The 16,545-nt window shown below is 36.3% G+C and overlaps 1 protein-coding gene across 7 annotated transcripts in view; it reads left to right on the top strand.

Annotated features, from left to right (window-relative positions):
* pde4d (phosphodiesterase 4D, cAMP-specific) overlaps positions 1 to 16,545 on the top strand; it is a 126,304-nt gene that overhangs the window by 7,271 nt on the left and 102,488 nt on the right. For 6 of the 7 annotated variants that reach the window (XM_079637110.1, XM_079637114.1, XM_079637118.1 and 3 more), the window contains 2 exons: positions 3,136 to 3,229; positions 7,217 to 7,449. In XM_079637110.1, the coding sequence (XP_079493236.1) occupies positions 3,136 to 3,229; positions 7,217 to 7,449 (327 nt within the window). Of the gene's footprint in view, positions 1 to 3,135; positions 3,230 to 7,216; positions 7,450 to 12,071; positions 12,427 to 16,545 lie in introns of those variants that run through there. The other variant, XM_079637119.1, reaches the window with a different exon arrangement.

The following is a 16,545-nucleotide window of genomic DNA, read 5'->3' as shown; positions in this document are numbered from 1 at the left end:
ATCACTGAATAAATAAATCATGGCTGATTCATTTTAAAATGGCATATGGTCAGCAAAAAAAAAAGTAATGATGCAGCATCTATGCAACAAGGTGTCAGTATCACTCAATGCAACAGTTTTTTGCACATTGTAAAGGTAAAAGTTCGTTGACATCGTATTAACTGTGGCCTAACATGTATTACAAAAAAAAAACTAAATGAAAGAAATGGCTCACATTTACATTTAAATCGTTACCAGACAATCTGTCACAGACTAAATTTAGGCCGATTACTGTTTGCGGATGTCAAGGCCGTTTGGTTCTATGACAGCTTTTTCATCTTACATCTTAAAGTAAGTTCCTCCCCAGTATATATGGAATAAGAAAAACCTTTGATCATTTTCCATTTTAAGATTGGGTTTTAATATAATTCCTCAAACATCCTGTGCGCAGAGGTTGAAAAGCCTTTTCTGAACGGTATTAAAAGGAAAACAGTGCAGACATTTTCCTCAAACTCTCTCATGACACATTAATAGTTCAATAACCTCAGCAGAAATGCAGATGGCAAGGCATCATGGGAATAACTGACATTTAAAGTGTAGTAATGGCAATGCTGATATACAAAAATTTATATATATGATCATAATGTGGGTTTATGTGAGCCACATCTTGCTAAATTATACATATGAAGCCCTCTGGTTTCCTATTGATGGTTATCTTTGTATATAATAGATTTGCAATTAAGAATAGGAAATGACATTGCTTTTTGCCTTCACAATGTAAACTTTTCCCAAGCATTCAAATATCCTTCTTCCTCGTGGAGATCACAAGGAGAATAACTTTTTATTAAAAACATCAACATTCATCATTTATTTTCTAGAGGATGGCGTGGGTTGTATATGATCATATCAACTTGATGGATTTCTTTGACGAACTTTAGCCAAAAATAATGTGGAAAAGGTTATGTTGTGCTTCCCATGGAACATATTCCGTAAACAATAATTGACATGTGCCTATTTTAGCCTGTGACACTCACAAATATTTGCCTGGGGAAATAATTGTTTGAGAGAGTTTACATTTTCAGCAGTTACTGAGACATGGGGCCTCTTTCTAAAAACACAAATCTCCACTGTAAATACAATGTAAAGGGAGCTGTAGTTGTTTTATGATTAAAGTTTATTGATACATTTGCATAATTAGCACGCTGTATCCTTTATTTCAAATTCTAATTTTAGTAATATAATAAATGAGGTAGAAAGAGATAAGATAACTTGATTCTCAACCTATTTTCACTTGCATGTTATTACTAAATCATTAGTCTTTTAATCATTTACAATTTTTCCTAAATTACCTCTTCTCATATCATGATTTGCTTCACTTGTATGCATGATTATTTCCAACTCTTCTTAATGTGTAGCTATCCTAATTTACCTGTGCCTGTTTTTTTGTTTGTTTTTATATATTTTTTTATTTTATTTTATTATGTAAAAGAGATCTAACTTTTTAATGTACGATATTGTTGTATTATACTGGCATAAGTTGTTGTATCTCGATAAACAAAGTATTAAATAAAAAAATTAGCACGTAGCATAAGCATTATAGCTGTTAATTAACATGATTAACAGCATAGCAATATTATGTTATTAATACATTTGATATGAGTTTTAGTTTATTCATTATAAATCATAATATAAAATGTGTTTATAGCACTTTTAGCTGCACTTGTGAGTTGATTCTGCCACATTATAGCCACTAGATGGTGATAGAGACTTTATAAAGACTATTTAGGGTACATTTTCATTCCATGGACATTATCTCCCTTCTTTAGGGTGTTACTTGAGACGTTTTATGTTGCATGGCTACTTGCAATATGACTAAGGAAATATTTTTTATTTCTTTCAAAATTCGGTTTTAGTATGTTGCATTTTTTCATTTTGCAAGTTTAGCTTATCTCATTCTGTATATTTATGTTGAGTCTGTTGACTTCAACTTCAGCTTGAACTGAAAACAAATGTTTTTCCCCCTTCACTCTGTTTTGAGTGTCTGGTTTGTGTGTACAATGGTGTTAAAGAGCCCTTTGATTTTTATTATCCATATTGCCTTTATGCTATATCACAATAAGTCCTTCCTTCCGAGGACATTTTGCCCCACATTTGGGGTAAAATGGCCTCCAGATGCCTAATTTTTAATGTAGCCTAAAGCATTTCTTTTGAAACTTTATTTTTGATCGACACATTTCGGGATCATATTTTCCATAAGGAGGCTTTTAGCCCATTGGACCCATAGGTGCCCTATATTCAGTTTCATGCAGGAAAAAGAAGAGGAATCCAATGAGAGAAAATTTCACTTTCACTTGTGAATTATATTCTGACTGATGTCACTATATACTGCAACAAAGCCATAGCCAAATAATAATGCATTGGCATGAATAATCACCCACCCCTATAATAGAAAAATTGTTTTAGGTTCTTGAATACCTCACAGCTATAGGAATCTCAGTTCAACATTAAAAAAATGATGAATTTACATGCTTCTATTTAATCAGAGCATCCCTTGAAGAAAATATGGAAATGCTTTTTGTCTTATTTGACGGTGACTTTGTAAAACAAGTGACTTTGTAGAACTGGCCAACTTTAAATAGGACAGAGTTTGTTTCGCCTCATGAATTATTTATGAAGCACTAATTTAAGAAGTGTACACAATTCCAAGGTCATATCAAATACTTGCAATGATTATCATAAACGTAATGAGATGTGACACAGCTCAGTGTATGTAAGTGTACATGTGGCATGTAGTCTATGCTTCTGAAAGCAATTTTTTTATTTTTATGCAAAACTGGCACTTGAACCGTTGGTTCCTAGATTATCAGCTTGTCCCAAAGGGCCACAAACTCACTGATGAAAAGAATAGTACATTTATTCAAATGCAATTTCTGATGCCAGAACTGCACAAGATGTTTTTGTATGCTAGTTTCCTTCCTAGTCAAAATGCGATTTGAGCCAAAATGTGGACATTTGGTCTTGTGTGTGTGTGTGTGTGTGTGTGTGTGTGTGTGTGTGTGTGTTTGTGTGTGTTTGTCAGCGCTGTACTTTACTAGAGTCTCATGGTTTGTGTGATATCAAGCAGGAATTCATCTCCTTTTATTTAATTTATTCTAGGACTTTCTACATTTTGAGACTGAAACCTCAACTTTTATCTGGGGGACAAACAATGCAAGAGAATGCCTGCAGTGGAGAAAGTCAATTGGAGAGTGTAAGTGCACTGAAATCATTCATGCCATACACATGCACAGACAATTAACTTCCAATATGTGTAACTTTTATCAATTGTACTGGACATTATTGAACTGGAAATCATTACTGCTTTCACCTGTGATATAGTACAAAGTCTTCTGAAACCTTGCCTACAGAAGGGTTTGAGACTGTTGTTTTAAAAAAGCCATTAACTTGTAAAATGGAAAAGCACCCAATGGGTTATTTAGTACTTACAAACAGGTTGGTGGCAGTGATTAATGATCTGAGCTGTGAAGCAGTGGTTGTCCAAGATTGAAACCCCAGGAGCAGTGACCCATGAACTGAAGATTTGTAATGTTAAAAAAACACCTACATTTTCAAATAAATGATTTTCTTTTGAACTTTCTATTCATCAAAGAACCCTGAAAAAAATGTTTCCACAAAAATATTACGCAGCACAACTTTTTTTGGAGCACCAAATCTTAGAATGATTTCTGAAGGATCATGTGAAGACTGGAGTAATTGCTGATGGCTTCATTTGTTCGAACGAAGTAAAATATTTATACATTTTTCTGTATTTTCTTTTCAGAACCTCAAAACTTAGTATTTTACTTCAGAATTATTCTGCTTTTAAACAATGCACATTTTTGATTAACATTTCTCGAAAGCAGTCATTCTTGGCCCACTTTGCATATCCTTCATAATTAATCCATTCACCCTTAGAAAACTATTGGTTTATCTTGGTCTCTTTTACACATTCTGTTGACTAAGTAACGTTGCATCTACCGTACATGTCTACTAACTCTCATTAGAGTGTTAGTAGAGTATTAGTAGACTGGTAATGTTAGGGTTAGAAGAATAAGTTGACATGTAGTTGCACAGTTACTTATAGTCAGTAGAATGTCTGCCGGAGGACCATCACAATAAAGAGTTAGCAGATATTAAGCAGACAGTTTACTAATACTGTAATGCGAGTTAGTAGACATGCAGTTGCTTATAATCAACAGAAGGTTCAAAAGGGACCATCAAAATAAAGTGTTGCCAAACTTTTTACAGTGACTGCCATTTAGTGGTTTGGGAGAATATAAAAACAAATGGTTTTCTTTTTGACGCAGCCTTATATCTGAAATATGTCTCTAAAATATATCCTTACAGAACTAATCTCAAGGAGGCAGATGAAGTGTAGTCTTTCATCATAAAGATTAATGAATTGAGATTTGTCATTGACCTGTTGTCATGTAGCTCTAGGCTCTCATCACTTGTCATCACCTGTGTAACCCGCATTACTGCTCACGTCGCAGAAGCCCGGGGCAATGCTGAGGCTCCATTGGCACGTCATAAAGAACATTTATTTTTGCTAAAAAATTTAGCTCTGTATTTCAGGACTTAATGATGTCTAAAATATCTTTTGTTTTATGGACTCATTTTAGGCACTCCTTTAGAAGTGCCTTTATGTGTGAGTTACAGCTCGTTTTGTCTGTTTTAATTTTCAAAACAGCCTTTTCACAATTAATATTTTGCATTAAATGTACAATGAATTTTTCTTTAGTGTTTGAATGACAAGTTAAACTGTCTAGGCTATTTACCTTCCCTGAAATTCTCATGAACCCTTTCAGATTGCCGCCGACTGAATCCCAGAGCAATTCTGAACATTTGGATTTCAATATACAGTAAAAGAAGAAAGGAAAAACATCTGCTTTTAAGTCTGTTCGTTAAATATCATCAAATCTCTAAAGTACCTCATTTGTGTGCCGGTCTTTACCCATGTGACGCCTTAATCATTTCCCTCTGAAATCACATTTGCCAATCTTTCAATGCAGTGGAGCGCTACAAAGCATCAGTGATGATAATTAAAATGTTGATATATTCAATGCCTCTGTGAAAACACTGGTAAATGAATCAAAGGTTGACATATTTACTCGCTTATTTATTTGTGAGTTGGCCGATGGTTTGCTGAACTTCATTCGTGGAATAAGATTGGGGTGTTCCCCTGAAAGGGAGTGCGACCGTTTCCTTGTGGTTAATGTGTTTTTCACGGGATGTGGCAGCAACCATCTGAGTAGACAGGTGAGGCATTGTTTATTGCGCTCACCTCTCAAAATACATTTATTTTCTGTTCGAAATGTTTCTTTCACAGTCAGGTGGCACTAACATGATGTGATTCTCCTGTTCCTCCACATCACATATCTCTATTGGATTGAGATCTGGTTACTGTGGAGACCATTCGAGTATAGTGAACTCATGTTCAAGAAACCAGTTTGAAATGATTTGAGCTTTGTGACATAGTGCGTTATCCTGCTGGAAGTAGCCATCAGAAGATGGGTACACTGTGGTCATAAAGGGATGGACATGGTCTGCAACAATACTTTGGAAGGCTGTGGCATTTAAACAATGTTCAAATTGGTACTAAGGGGCCCTAGAAAATATCCCCACACCATTACACCACTAGCAGCCTGAACCACTGATACAAAAGCAGGATGGATGCATGCTTTCATGTCGTTTACTCCAAATTCTGACCCTGCCATCTGCATGTCACAGCAGAAATTGAGACGCAGCAGAAATTGAGACTCATCAGACCAGACAATGTTTTTCCAATCTTCTATTGTCCCATTTTGGTGAGACGCGAATCTTTTAAATATCCAGATTCAAATAAATTGCATCTAACTTGCTCGCTTTGAAGAGGTAAAGTCATTGTTCCTGAAGGCCAAGACTATTTTAAACTCTTTCAGTTCACATTGGACACCTTGTTTTGGCTTTCAGCACTATCTAAGTGAGCACAAATAAGTAATTAATAATGTATGAGGTGATAAGGTGAATGTAAACCTCACGAGAGATTTCTATTAAAACGGAACACTGAGGAAAATGTCAATGTCAGAAAAGAAGCAAATACTTTGAAGACCGGTCTTTGAGCAAAGATACTCTTTCATTTCCCCTTCAGTCAGAGAGCTGACTGGGGTTTTGACTAATTATTAAATCATTTATCTTTCAGGATAATTTAACTTTTTCATTGCAAATTTGGGAGCCAAAATCAGTGCCTGAAGGACAATGAGTATGAAGCCTCTTTGTGTGAATCAATGGTGATTTGTGTTTTCTGCTTTGCCCCGAGGCTGTTTGGAGAGAGCTGGTCTCTCTGTACCAAATCGATATCGCCTTGTTGTATCCAGAGGGAGTGATGATGGTTCTCGCATGCGTGCGCCTTCAGAGCATATTGTCAAAAGAAGAGTGGACTGATGATCGCAACAAACAGGAATAATGAATGAATTGATGGATATGTCACATGAAACTTCAGAAATCATGCTGCTAATATGATGATTCAGTATTTTTACTTTTTTAAAAAGATTGTGCTGCTTAATATTTTTGTGGTAACCATGCATACTTTTCAGGATTTATTTTAATGAATTATAGCAAATTGCATATGTACTATTTTGCTGTTATTGCTCTATATATATTTATACACTATTTTGTTATTGTTGACTTATTTTTCAAAATACTAATACTGTAATACCTTTTTACCTATGGTCTCGTGGGCTGATCTACTTTAGTTACTCTAGAGCACATATATTTTAGATGTTGCAATTCCAGTGAATTCAATATTATTTAAATGTCTTATATATTAAACACTTAATTAGGCCAAGGTTAATGGACACAGGTGACTCATTCATTATACAATTAAAAGCTAATGGTCCATTTAAGATTATATGAATAAATTAACTTGTTTTAAGTCTAAGATTTGTGCAAACCTGAAAAAAATCGCACTTACAATCGCATAACAAATGGATCATCGTTGAAAAATCTTAATTGTTGAATAGAATCTGTACTTGTGTACTTTGTAAAAGTTAGTGTGAAAGTTCATCTGAATACTGATTCATTCTCACAATTTAACATGTACATGACTCATAATCTACTTAAATCAGTGAACTTTATCTTTTAGTAAAAGTCTCATATAAGTGCTCTAAACCTGTAATGCATTTGAGAAAAAGACTTAATCAAGCTCTCATCCTCTCAGGTCTCAGATTGTTCCCCAGAATCCCCCGACTTATGCCCGCTATCCTGCATGGAGCCCTTTGCGGTCCGCAGGCTTTCCTGTCGGACCGTCCAGCTGCCCCCTTTGGCCTTCAGGCTGGCAGAGCAGTACTACTGTGAAAGGAAACCAGAGACCGAGACGGCCCAGCCTCGACCCACTAGCCTCCCCTTGAGAGCACCCCCCCTCATTGCCATCACTTCTGCAGATACAAGCAGGTAATCAGCTGAGATTTTATATATGTGTGTGTATATATACCGGTGTATATATATTAGTCGTGGTCAGAATTACCGGTAATGGCACCCCTGGTAAATATGATCCAAAATGTCTGTAAAAAATAAATCTGCATTGTTTATCCTTTTGATCTTTCATTTAAAAAAATTGCAAAAATTTAACTTTTCATTGAAAGTAACTTTACAGAAAGTGGCTGTAAGAAAATGGCTAAATAATTGAAAATCCCCATTTTGACCAGGGCAATAATTAAGGAGTTCCAATCAACTAAAGATGTTACGAATCTGCCAGGAAGAGGACGTGTGTCTATATTGTCTTAATGCACGGTGAGGAGGAAAGTTTGAGTGACCAAAGACTAGTTTAGTTGAGTCTTGGGGTCAAAAGCCTACCAAAAATAAAATCAAACAACCTACATCCCCACATGTTGTTTGGGAGGGTTTCAGGAAAAATCCTCCTCACTCATCCAAAAATAAACTCCAGCATATTCAGTTGTCAGACACGACTGGAACTTCAAACGGCACAGGGTTCTGTGGTCAGATGAAACTAAAAAAATAGCTTTTTGGCAGCAGACATGCTAGATGGGATTGGTGCACGCACACAAGGATACAAAGTACCTCATGTGTACAATTTAATATACCATTGGATCTTTAATGTTGTGGGCATATTTTTCTGCTGGAGGTCCTGGTCTTCTTGTTCAGATACATGGCATTGTGGATTCTATCAAATATAAACAGATAAAAATCAAAACCTGACTGCTTCTGCTAGAAATCTTATAATGGGCCGTGGTTGGATCTTCCATCAGGACAACGATCCAAAACAAACACAAAAATCAACACAAAAATGTGTTACGGAGCACAAAATGAAGCTTCTGCCATGACCGTCCCAGTTCCCTAACCTGATGAGTGGAGTGAACTGAAGAGAAGAACCACCAACATGAGGTCATAGATTTGTGCAAATATTTTCAAAAATCAAAAGGATAAACAATATATTTTGTACTGCCATTTTTGCATGGCTCTATGGGTCAGGAAATATTCTAAGCGGTCAGAATATTATAATATTCTAAATTAGTGTGTATGATTTTTTTTAAAAATGAGTCTCTTAAGAGGGATTCTCAGCCAGGGGAGAAAAAGTAATCCAAAAGTAGTGCAATGCATTACTTTCCATTAAAAGTAACTAACATAATTAGTTACTTTTTTGGGAGTAATACATTACTTTTAAAAGTAACTTTCCCCAACACTGTTTGCTATAAGTGGATTTTATACATTGGCAGAACTAAAAAGCCAATTTTCGTTTGAGGAAATCGTCTGATCTAGATGTGTTGGAGCTAATTGGACTTTTGATCTGTTTATTTCCTCTTGCTTTGGAGACTTATTACAAGAACATTTGTTGTAGTCAAATTCAGTGATATACTTTGATTGTGATTGTTATTCTAAACGGTAGCCTATATGTCTTGTATATTGTGTCATCATTTTTTAAAATACATTTTAATGCATCTAGGTACATTAAATATTTCAGATCAGAAGTTCTCCGCTGATTTTGCTGGAGAAAAGAGAAATAATTGGGTGGCCCTCACTGAACCGAAGTTGATAAGAAATGTCCTTAAAATCATTATGCAGGTATAGACCGTTTGCACTGATTGCAAATATCAACAAACTGCATTTTGTTACTAAATGCAAATAGTGTTAGATGCTATTCACACAGGGTAAATAGAAGTGAAATGCTATACTAAGTGAAATTTGTCAAAATTTCAAAAGAGCCTCTGCCAATAAGGTTATTTGCACATAGTGTTAACAGACACTGTCAACATGACATATGGATACATTGACATTTTTAGTTTAAGTTAGACATTTTAGTTTTTATAAAGATGTACACATTTTTATTTATTAGGTTTTTGTTTTTTACATGGCCTTGAGTCTCGTGATGTTTGATGAAACATGGTGGACAAGTTCAGCGGTCCAAAGAAGGAATACAGATCAACCGAAGACAACTCCATCATAGCTAGCAACTTTCTCATAATTATCATCTAAAACTAAAGCAAAGGATGATTGACAGATTCTCTGTCTCTAGCTGACATGACTGTCAATCAAGTGCTCTGTGATACGCAACGTCAGCTCCCGTCTACAGCACATAGACTTTATGAATGCGCACAAGGCTTGTTTTCCCCATCTGATTATGGTAAATAATTTTTTTTCAACACCCCAGGAGGCCTCAGTCTTCAACTGTGAAGACTGGAAATTTTTGAAGTTCAGACATTCACAAATGAAGATTTCGACTTGTAATGTAGTTGCTTTAGTGTCACACTGGCCAGTATTTAATTGCGTCGTCTTCTCTGAATAAGCCTTGCGTCTTGATTGTGTGTATGCATCATTTTCCTGTTTTATGCCAGACTGTAATTCACAAGGTCATGCCTCCCCTCTTTACAATTCAGTGAATATTCTAATATGACAACTTTAGTGGATAAATTGTCTCAATTCTTCTTTCCCCCGTTGCCTCTAATGGTAAGAGTGCTTTATCAGACACCTCTCTATTACACACACTTGTCTTTGAATTGCCTTCCTGTCATTGCTGTGTCATATGCAGGACAGTCATTCTAAGGCTTTTGTTTTAGTGCCTGAACTGAGGGTTGACTTGCATTGTATTTGAGTAAAAAATTATCTTCGATGAAAGAGAGAAGGCTCAAAAACAGATTTGCTGTCAAAAGTAATTTCATGCTTGTAACTTCAGGATTCTGTGTGGTTGTTAGGTGATTATCGGACGCTCAGGTTGAATCAACACCTAAAGGCTGCTGTCAGTACTGCTCAGCACATGTGAGGAAACCTAAGTGTATGATGACCTATCAGGAGACTTGAGGCTGATTTATACTTCTGTGTCGGACCTACGCCGGAGCCTCTACGCTATAGACTACGCGTTGGTTTTCATGTATACTTCTGCGTTGTTGTCCACGTTGACGTGCAATTACACATGCAGAGGGAGCATGTGAAACCCGAGGGAGGGGTTCTAGCAGACCAATCACAACGCTTGCGTCCGCGTAGAATTGACGCGTTGTTACATTTTTGAAGAGGTGCACGTCAGGGTACGCCGAAGGGTACGCGCGCCACATACAGTGACGTAGCTACGGTGTGAGTTTGACGCAGAAGTACATTTATATTTTATATTTGTATTGAAGAACTACATAAAAAAAAAACTAAATATATTATAGATTATTATATATTTGCATTTAAATTTGTAATGGTAAAGTACAAACTAAAAGGATTAGTTATAATCTAAGTTTGCATTTACATATATATGAAATGCATACACAGTAGCTGTCAAAAGTTTGGAAATGTTAATTTTTTTTAAACATTTTTGTCAGAGGTCTCTTCTGCTCACCAAGGCTGTGTTTATTTAATCAAAAAATTAACTAAACAGTAATATTGTGAGATATTATTGCAATTTAAAAACATTTTTGTTTTCTATTTCAATATAGGCCTATTAAAAAAATATTATTATCGATGTTGAAAACAGTTTTAGCTTAACATTTTTGTGGAAAAAATACCTTTCAAACATTTGTGGTAAGACAAATTTGAGAAATTAACTTTTATTCATCAAGGATGAATTAAATTGATCAGAGGTGACAACCAAGACAATAGATGGTGACAATAAATTATGACAATTTATAATGTTACAAAATATTTATATTTAATAACGGCTTTAATACATTTAATAAATACATTTTTATGCTGTTCATTGACTTTTCTATTCATCAGAAAATCGTTTTCAACAGTGATGATAACATTGATAATAATAAAAAATGTTACCTGGGCATTTAAATCAGCATATTAGAATGATTTCTGAAGAATCATGTGACACTAAGGCTGGAGTAATGATGCTGAAAATTCATCTTTACAATCACATGAATAAATTACATTTTAAAACAGTTATTTTCATTTGTTATAATCTTTCACAATGCTACTGTTTTTACTGTATTTTTTGATTAAATAAATGCAGCCTTGGTGAGCATAATAGAGTTTAAAAAAAACATATTTTTTAATGTTTCCAAATTTGACTAGTAACGTTACTGTATGTATATAATGTATAGCCATAATGTCGTAGTCATTTGACTGACTAGCACGAATAAATAAGGTGTTTTGTCTTCCCAAAGTTGTTTCCCGCATTGTGCAAAGAGCATTAGGCTCCTCCCCCTGAGCTGTCAGTCAACCGGTGCTGAATAAATATCGATCTCCTCCCAGCATCACTTCTGTGAAGTGCACATGAGAGTGAGAGGACGCACTTGGAAGCATTATCCGTCCAGTCGAGCCGCGAAACTGGGATGCTTATTATTGTTGCATGGACCGCGAAGATTGGCTGGTTTATTTGGGAAGCAATTCGACGGGACAAGCGGAGTTTTGTGCTATTATGGACAATGATTATGATAGAAGCGAGCAGCTATGTCTAGAGTAGACGATGAAATATTGGACCAGATGTCAATACAGTATAGTGTACAAAAAAAAGAAAGACTTTTCTGTTATGCATTTGCAGAATTCAGGTAGAATATTGTTGTCTTCTTGGAAATAGCACTAATAGTGTACTTTACACCATGCGTTCTTATTAATGTTATCCATTTTTTGGACAATTCGCGCCAAAGCTAGTTGCAATAATTCTGTCACAAAATAGATTAACGAATTTTAGCGAGTGGATACAACTGCAAGAATGGACGCGGGAAGCGATGTATCAACTTTGCCTTCTCCCGGTACCGATAATGCCCCAAAACATCTCTGGAGGCAACAGAACCCGGTTCCTCTTCAGATCCAGAACTCTTTCGGCTCGCGCAAGAACTATCGAGTGAGACAGAGAGGCTTTTCCGACACGGAAAAGTACCTGAAACCCAGGACTATGGACCGGACATATGCCGTGGACACCGGTAACCGTCCCGGTTTGAAAAAGTCCAGAATGTCATGGCCATCATCCTTTCAAGGACTTAAACGGTAAGACTATGATTTCCCCATCATGTTCAAGCCAAAAAAAAAGAAAGAAAAAAAGGCCTAGGCCACTTTATAAATACTTTGAACGGGTTGTATGTAGGCTAGTAGAAAATGTATTCTATTTCCTTAATTCTAATGTGTAGCCTACATATAGATTATAATATAACCTCATGAAATTGCTTATCAAATTAACCTATAATATAGGCTACATAATTCAGTGAAACAAATATACATAGTTATAAATATTCAAGTCTTTTGTTTACTTCAAAACTGTGAAACTTGATTTACTTTTACAGTTGGTATTTTGGCAGAGGAATATAGGCTAACATTTTGTTCGTTTTCGTAGCAGAGAAAGATTGCATGTTTTAAATTGTGTATCTGCTAAGTTAATAATTTAATTTTGTTAGCTTTTGAGTACATAATATTTGCCTTATTTTGACGTCACAGGGCCTTAATGTTTAAAAAAAGTATATAAATCTAAATGGTTGATTATGAATGTCTTAATTTTAATTATGAGATTATGCAAACTTGGACAAAAAAAAATTGTAAATAGGATGCCATCTTGAGATGCATCACATAAGTTATGCAGGTACAAGGTATGTGCTTTACACCATGCAGTGCTGCTTTGTGAGTGAAAGTGGTAATTCATCCACATGCATTTCTAATTGGCTGGCGCTGATTTTTGTTATGGCATTTTTGCTTTCAGTCTGGAAAAAAATTAGGTTTGTTGCTGTATTCTTGCTGGTTAGGACACAGTATTGGAACATGGATTGCAGAACGGACTGACACAGATATGGGTCAGAATATTACATAAATTGGTTTAAGTATAAATGGCCTGTAGTTAAAGTACAAACAGGTTAGCAAATGGCCAAGCAAAAAGTCGAATGCTCAGGTAATTATAATCAATATTTCTAATTAGCCCAGAGCATGTGTCATGGCTTCTCCTGATGAGTTCGTGCATAAGTACTTTTCACGTCTATTGCTCTCTGGAGAGCCCTCTGGAGAACTGCTGTCCTTCACGGCTCCTTCTTCATTTTACCGAATGAGAAATAAGACTGTTTACACCCATCACAGGCTAATTCATTGCAAGCGGAACGCCAGACGTTCACATCCAGTCCCTGTTGGTCTAGTACTTGGCAAGAGGAGACCAATGGTTCAAATATTCCCTAAAGGAAAACGAGTGTTTATCAGAGAGCCTTAGTTACAGGCAGAAATATGCAGAGACCCTTGAATCAAGCTAATAATAGATCATTAGTCACAGATTTCATACCTTTCAGTCAAAGCAATGAAATATATCCTTACCTTATGTATTTTTGTTTTGTCCTCACATTGCCACTTACTGTACATACTTACCTTGTTCACACTTGGCATGTTTGGTTCGATTAATTTGGTTCAGTTCATTAATTTGATTATTTGGGACGATTCCAAAAAAACTCTGGTGCAGTATGAAATATGTAAGCAACACGGACCAAAGGCATGTAAACAAACCAAAAACGGGACATGATGTTGCAAGATGCGACTCTAAAAAGGACAGAATTCTCAAGCATACCTGTTTTTGCTTCGTTTGTGTGTGTGACGGAGTGATTCCTGCCGCTGTTTAGACTCCTTCACACATTTTATAAGCTCTTCACGAGTTTTCAGCTGGTCAAAAACCATCATGTGTAGGCTACGCACATTTAACATAGCTTGGTTTTGGCTGTTCGGTATGCTCCGTCATGAAATATACAGTATATATTATGTAATAAAAGCTAACCAATCAGGTTGTGAACCTATCCCTATGCCTTTAGGTTCGGTAGGTTCGGTGTTAAAAATGCCAATGTGAACGCTAAGCGGACCAGGGCTAAAGAGGTTAATTTTTTTTATGGTCCGGATCAAAAGAACCAAGAGAACCGAACCATAAGTGTGAACCCACCCTTAGATAAACAGTAGTAAAGGTCATATAATTCACCTTGACAGACGTTGGAAATGTTCATTGGTTTTACCCTTCTTCGGTCCTTTTTCCTCAATGCCCCCTCCTTCCTCTCTAAACCATTTATAAGTTTTATTACACAATGTATGCAAAAACAAATACATTTTGTGTCTTAAACCCGACGTAAGTGTTGTGTTCAGTATAAACACAAATGGAAGAAAAGTAAGTCCTATACTTTAGACAGATAATTGCTTCATCAGGTCAATTTAAATCCACTTTCTCATTACTGTACATGGATTTCCTATGATACTCGTGGAGGGGGTGAAATTCAACCCCGCACATTTAGACCACGACCAGACTGTATAACTCACTTTTGTGAATGTTATTACAATTTTAATATCCAGGGCCACTTTTTCTTGCTGAGCAAATTGGTCTCAGTGTTTGTAGAATGATATTTAAGATCAGCGGCTGAATGTGAGCAGCTTCAAGCTAATATATTATATACATTTTTAGTTGCTTGGACAAAAATAGCAACATTTAGGGAACAAATCTGTGCCTGCTTGACTAGGAATTTAGACTTGCAACGTTCATTGCATTTACCTTTTAATGTATGAAATGCTTTTTGATGATATTAGATCTGATTTGAATGCCATTTTTCTCTCAAGAATCATTTAAAGGACGTAAAATGGATTGTAAATTGTGCTATGCTCGTTTTGATTTGTTTTTTAGGGATGTGTAAGAAGGTCTTTTTGTTAATTATGACTGGACCTTTCTGCTTATTGCCTCCTTTGTGCATTGCACTAAGGGACTGACTCGAAAGGATCCAATACCTGCAAACACTGTGCACATGTCTGCCGGCTGATCCCAAGAGCTCATTGTCGCACTGGTCCGTGGAAACACCTGAGATGTGAACGTGTTTGCTGCGCTGCTGTGTGAGCGCTGTTACATTAGACCCCTCGGACAGCATAGTTCAGCATAGTTCATGAATGATGTTATTAATGAAGAGCGTTGTGACAGTAAGTTGTGACACTTAGGGCCAGATTTACTAACAGCTTGCGCCGCCAACACAAACCCTCTTTTGCCGTTAAACTACCATCAGGATTTACTAAAGACACGCAGTGAAAAATTAGCGCTGAAAAGGCATGGACAGTAATGTTTGCGGCTGACCTTATTGCATATCATTTGTAGGAGGTTCCCTTTCAGATGTGAAATTTATGGAAGAGTAATTAAATGAATCATGCAAGATGATTTACTAAGGTTTGCGCTAGTCAATTTACTGGTGTTTGCGCCATTATTTACCGCCCCCCAAAAAAGCACGTCTTAAACCAGATCCTAATTTGCTCTGCTTTTGGTAGATTGCATTGATTATTATGGAAATTATCCGGCTGTGTCTGTGTTCTTTAATTTCAGTAGATCACGTGCAGAACTTTCCACTCCCATCGGGGCTTTTATGGGATTGCGCTCTCACGCTAATTTGCCCTGTTTAGTAAATCTGGCCCTTGTCTGATTAGCTAATGATTGGGGACGGGAAAGATTGTGTCATCATGGTGAGATTAATTCGCCATGCTAATTTGTCTTTTTTTTCCCCATACGGTCTCTCAGTGACATCTTTATAGTGCAGATATTCTGCCTGTCAGACAGCATAGATTTGTTTTCTAAAGTAGTCTCAGTTGTTGTCTCTGTTTTGTGTACACACACACACACACACACACACACACACACACACACACACACACACACACACACACACACACACACACACACACACACACACACACACACACACACACACACACACACACACAAATCCCTCAGAGACCTGATGTGCACCATGGTGCAGAACTGCCTCTATACGCAGACAAAGCAACAAAGGATCCAGTTGCTTTAAATCCTGAGTGCTCCTGGTGACTAGGGTTTACTTAGGTTTACTTTGGCTAGTTTGTTTATTTAGCTAATGATTGGCCAGCATTTTTTTGTTGTTGTTGTGAATTTTGTTTCTGGGCATGTTTGATTTCCAGAAAATCTATGAACTGATCAGTGTATCTTAAAATGCAATGTCTATCTAATGTGTACATGTACAGTACATGTTGTTTTAAAAAACGTTGGAGTATGAGAATGTTGAGAGTTATTCAACTTTTTAAACTTAAAAGGCATTAGTAAGTTTCACTACCGTTCAAAGGTTTTGGGTCTGTAAGATGTTTTTCAAATAAGTC

This window comes from Phoxinus phoxinus, assembly GCF_949152265.1.
Source record: "Phoxinus phoxinus genome assembly, chromosome: 15".
NCBI classification, from domain to species: Eukaryota; Metazoa; Chordata; class Actinopteri; order Cypriniformes; family Leuciscidae; genus Phoxinus; species Phoxinus phoxinus.
The sequence above is the reverse complement of the archived record's forward strand: the minus strand, read 5'-3'. Positions and strand labels throughout refer to the sequence as shown.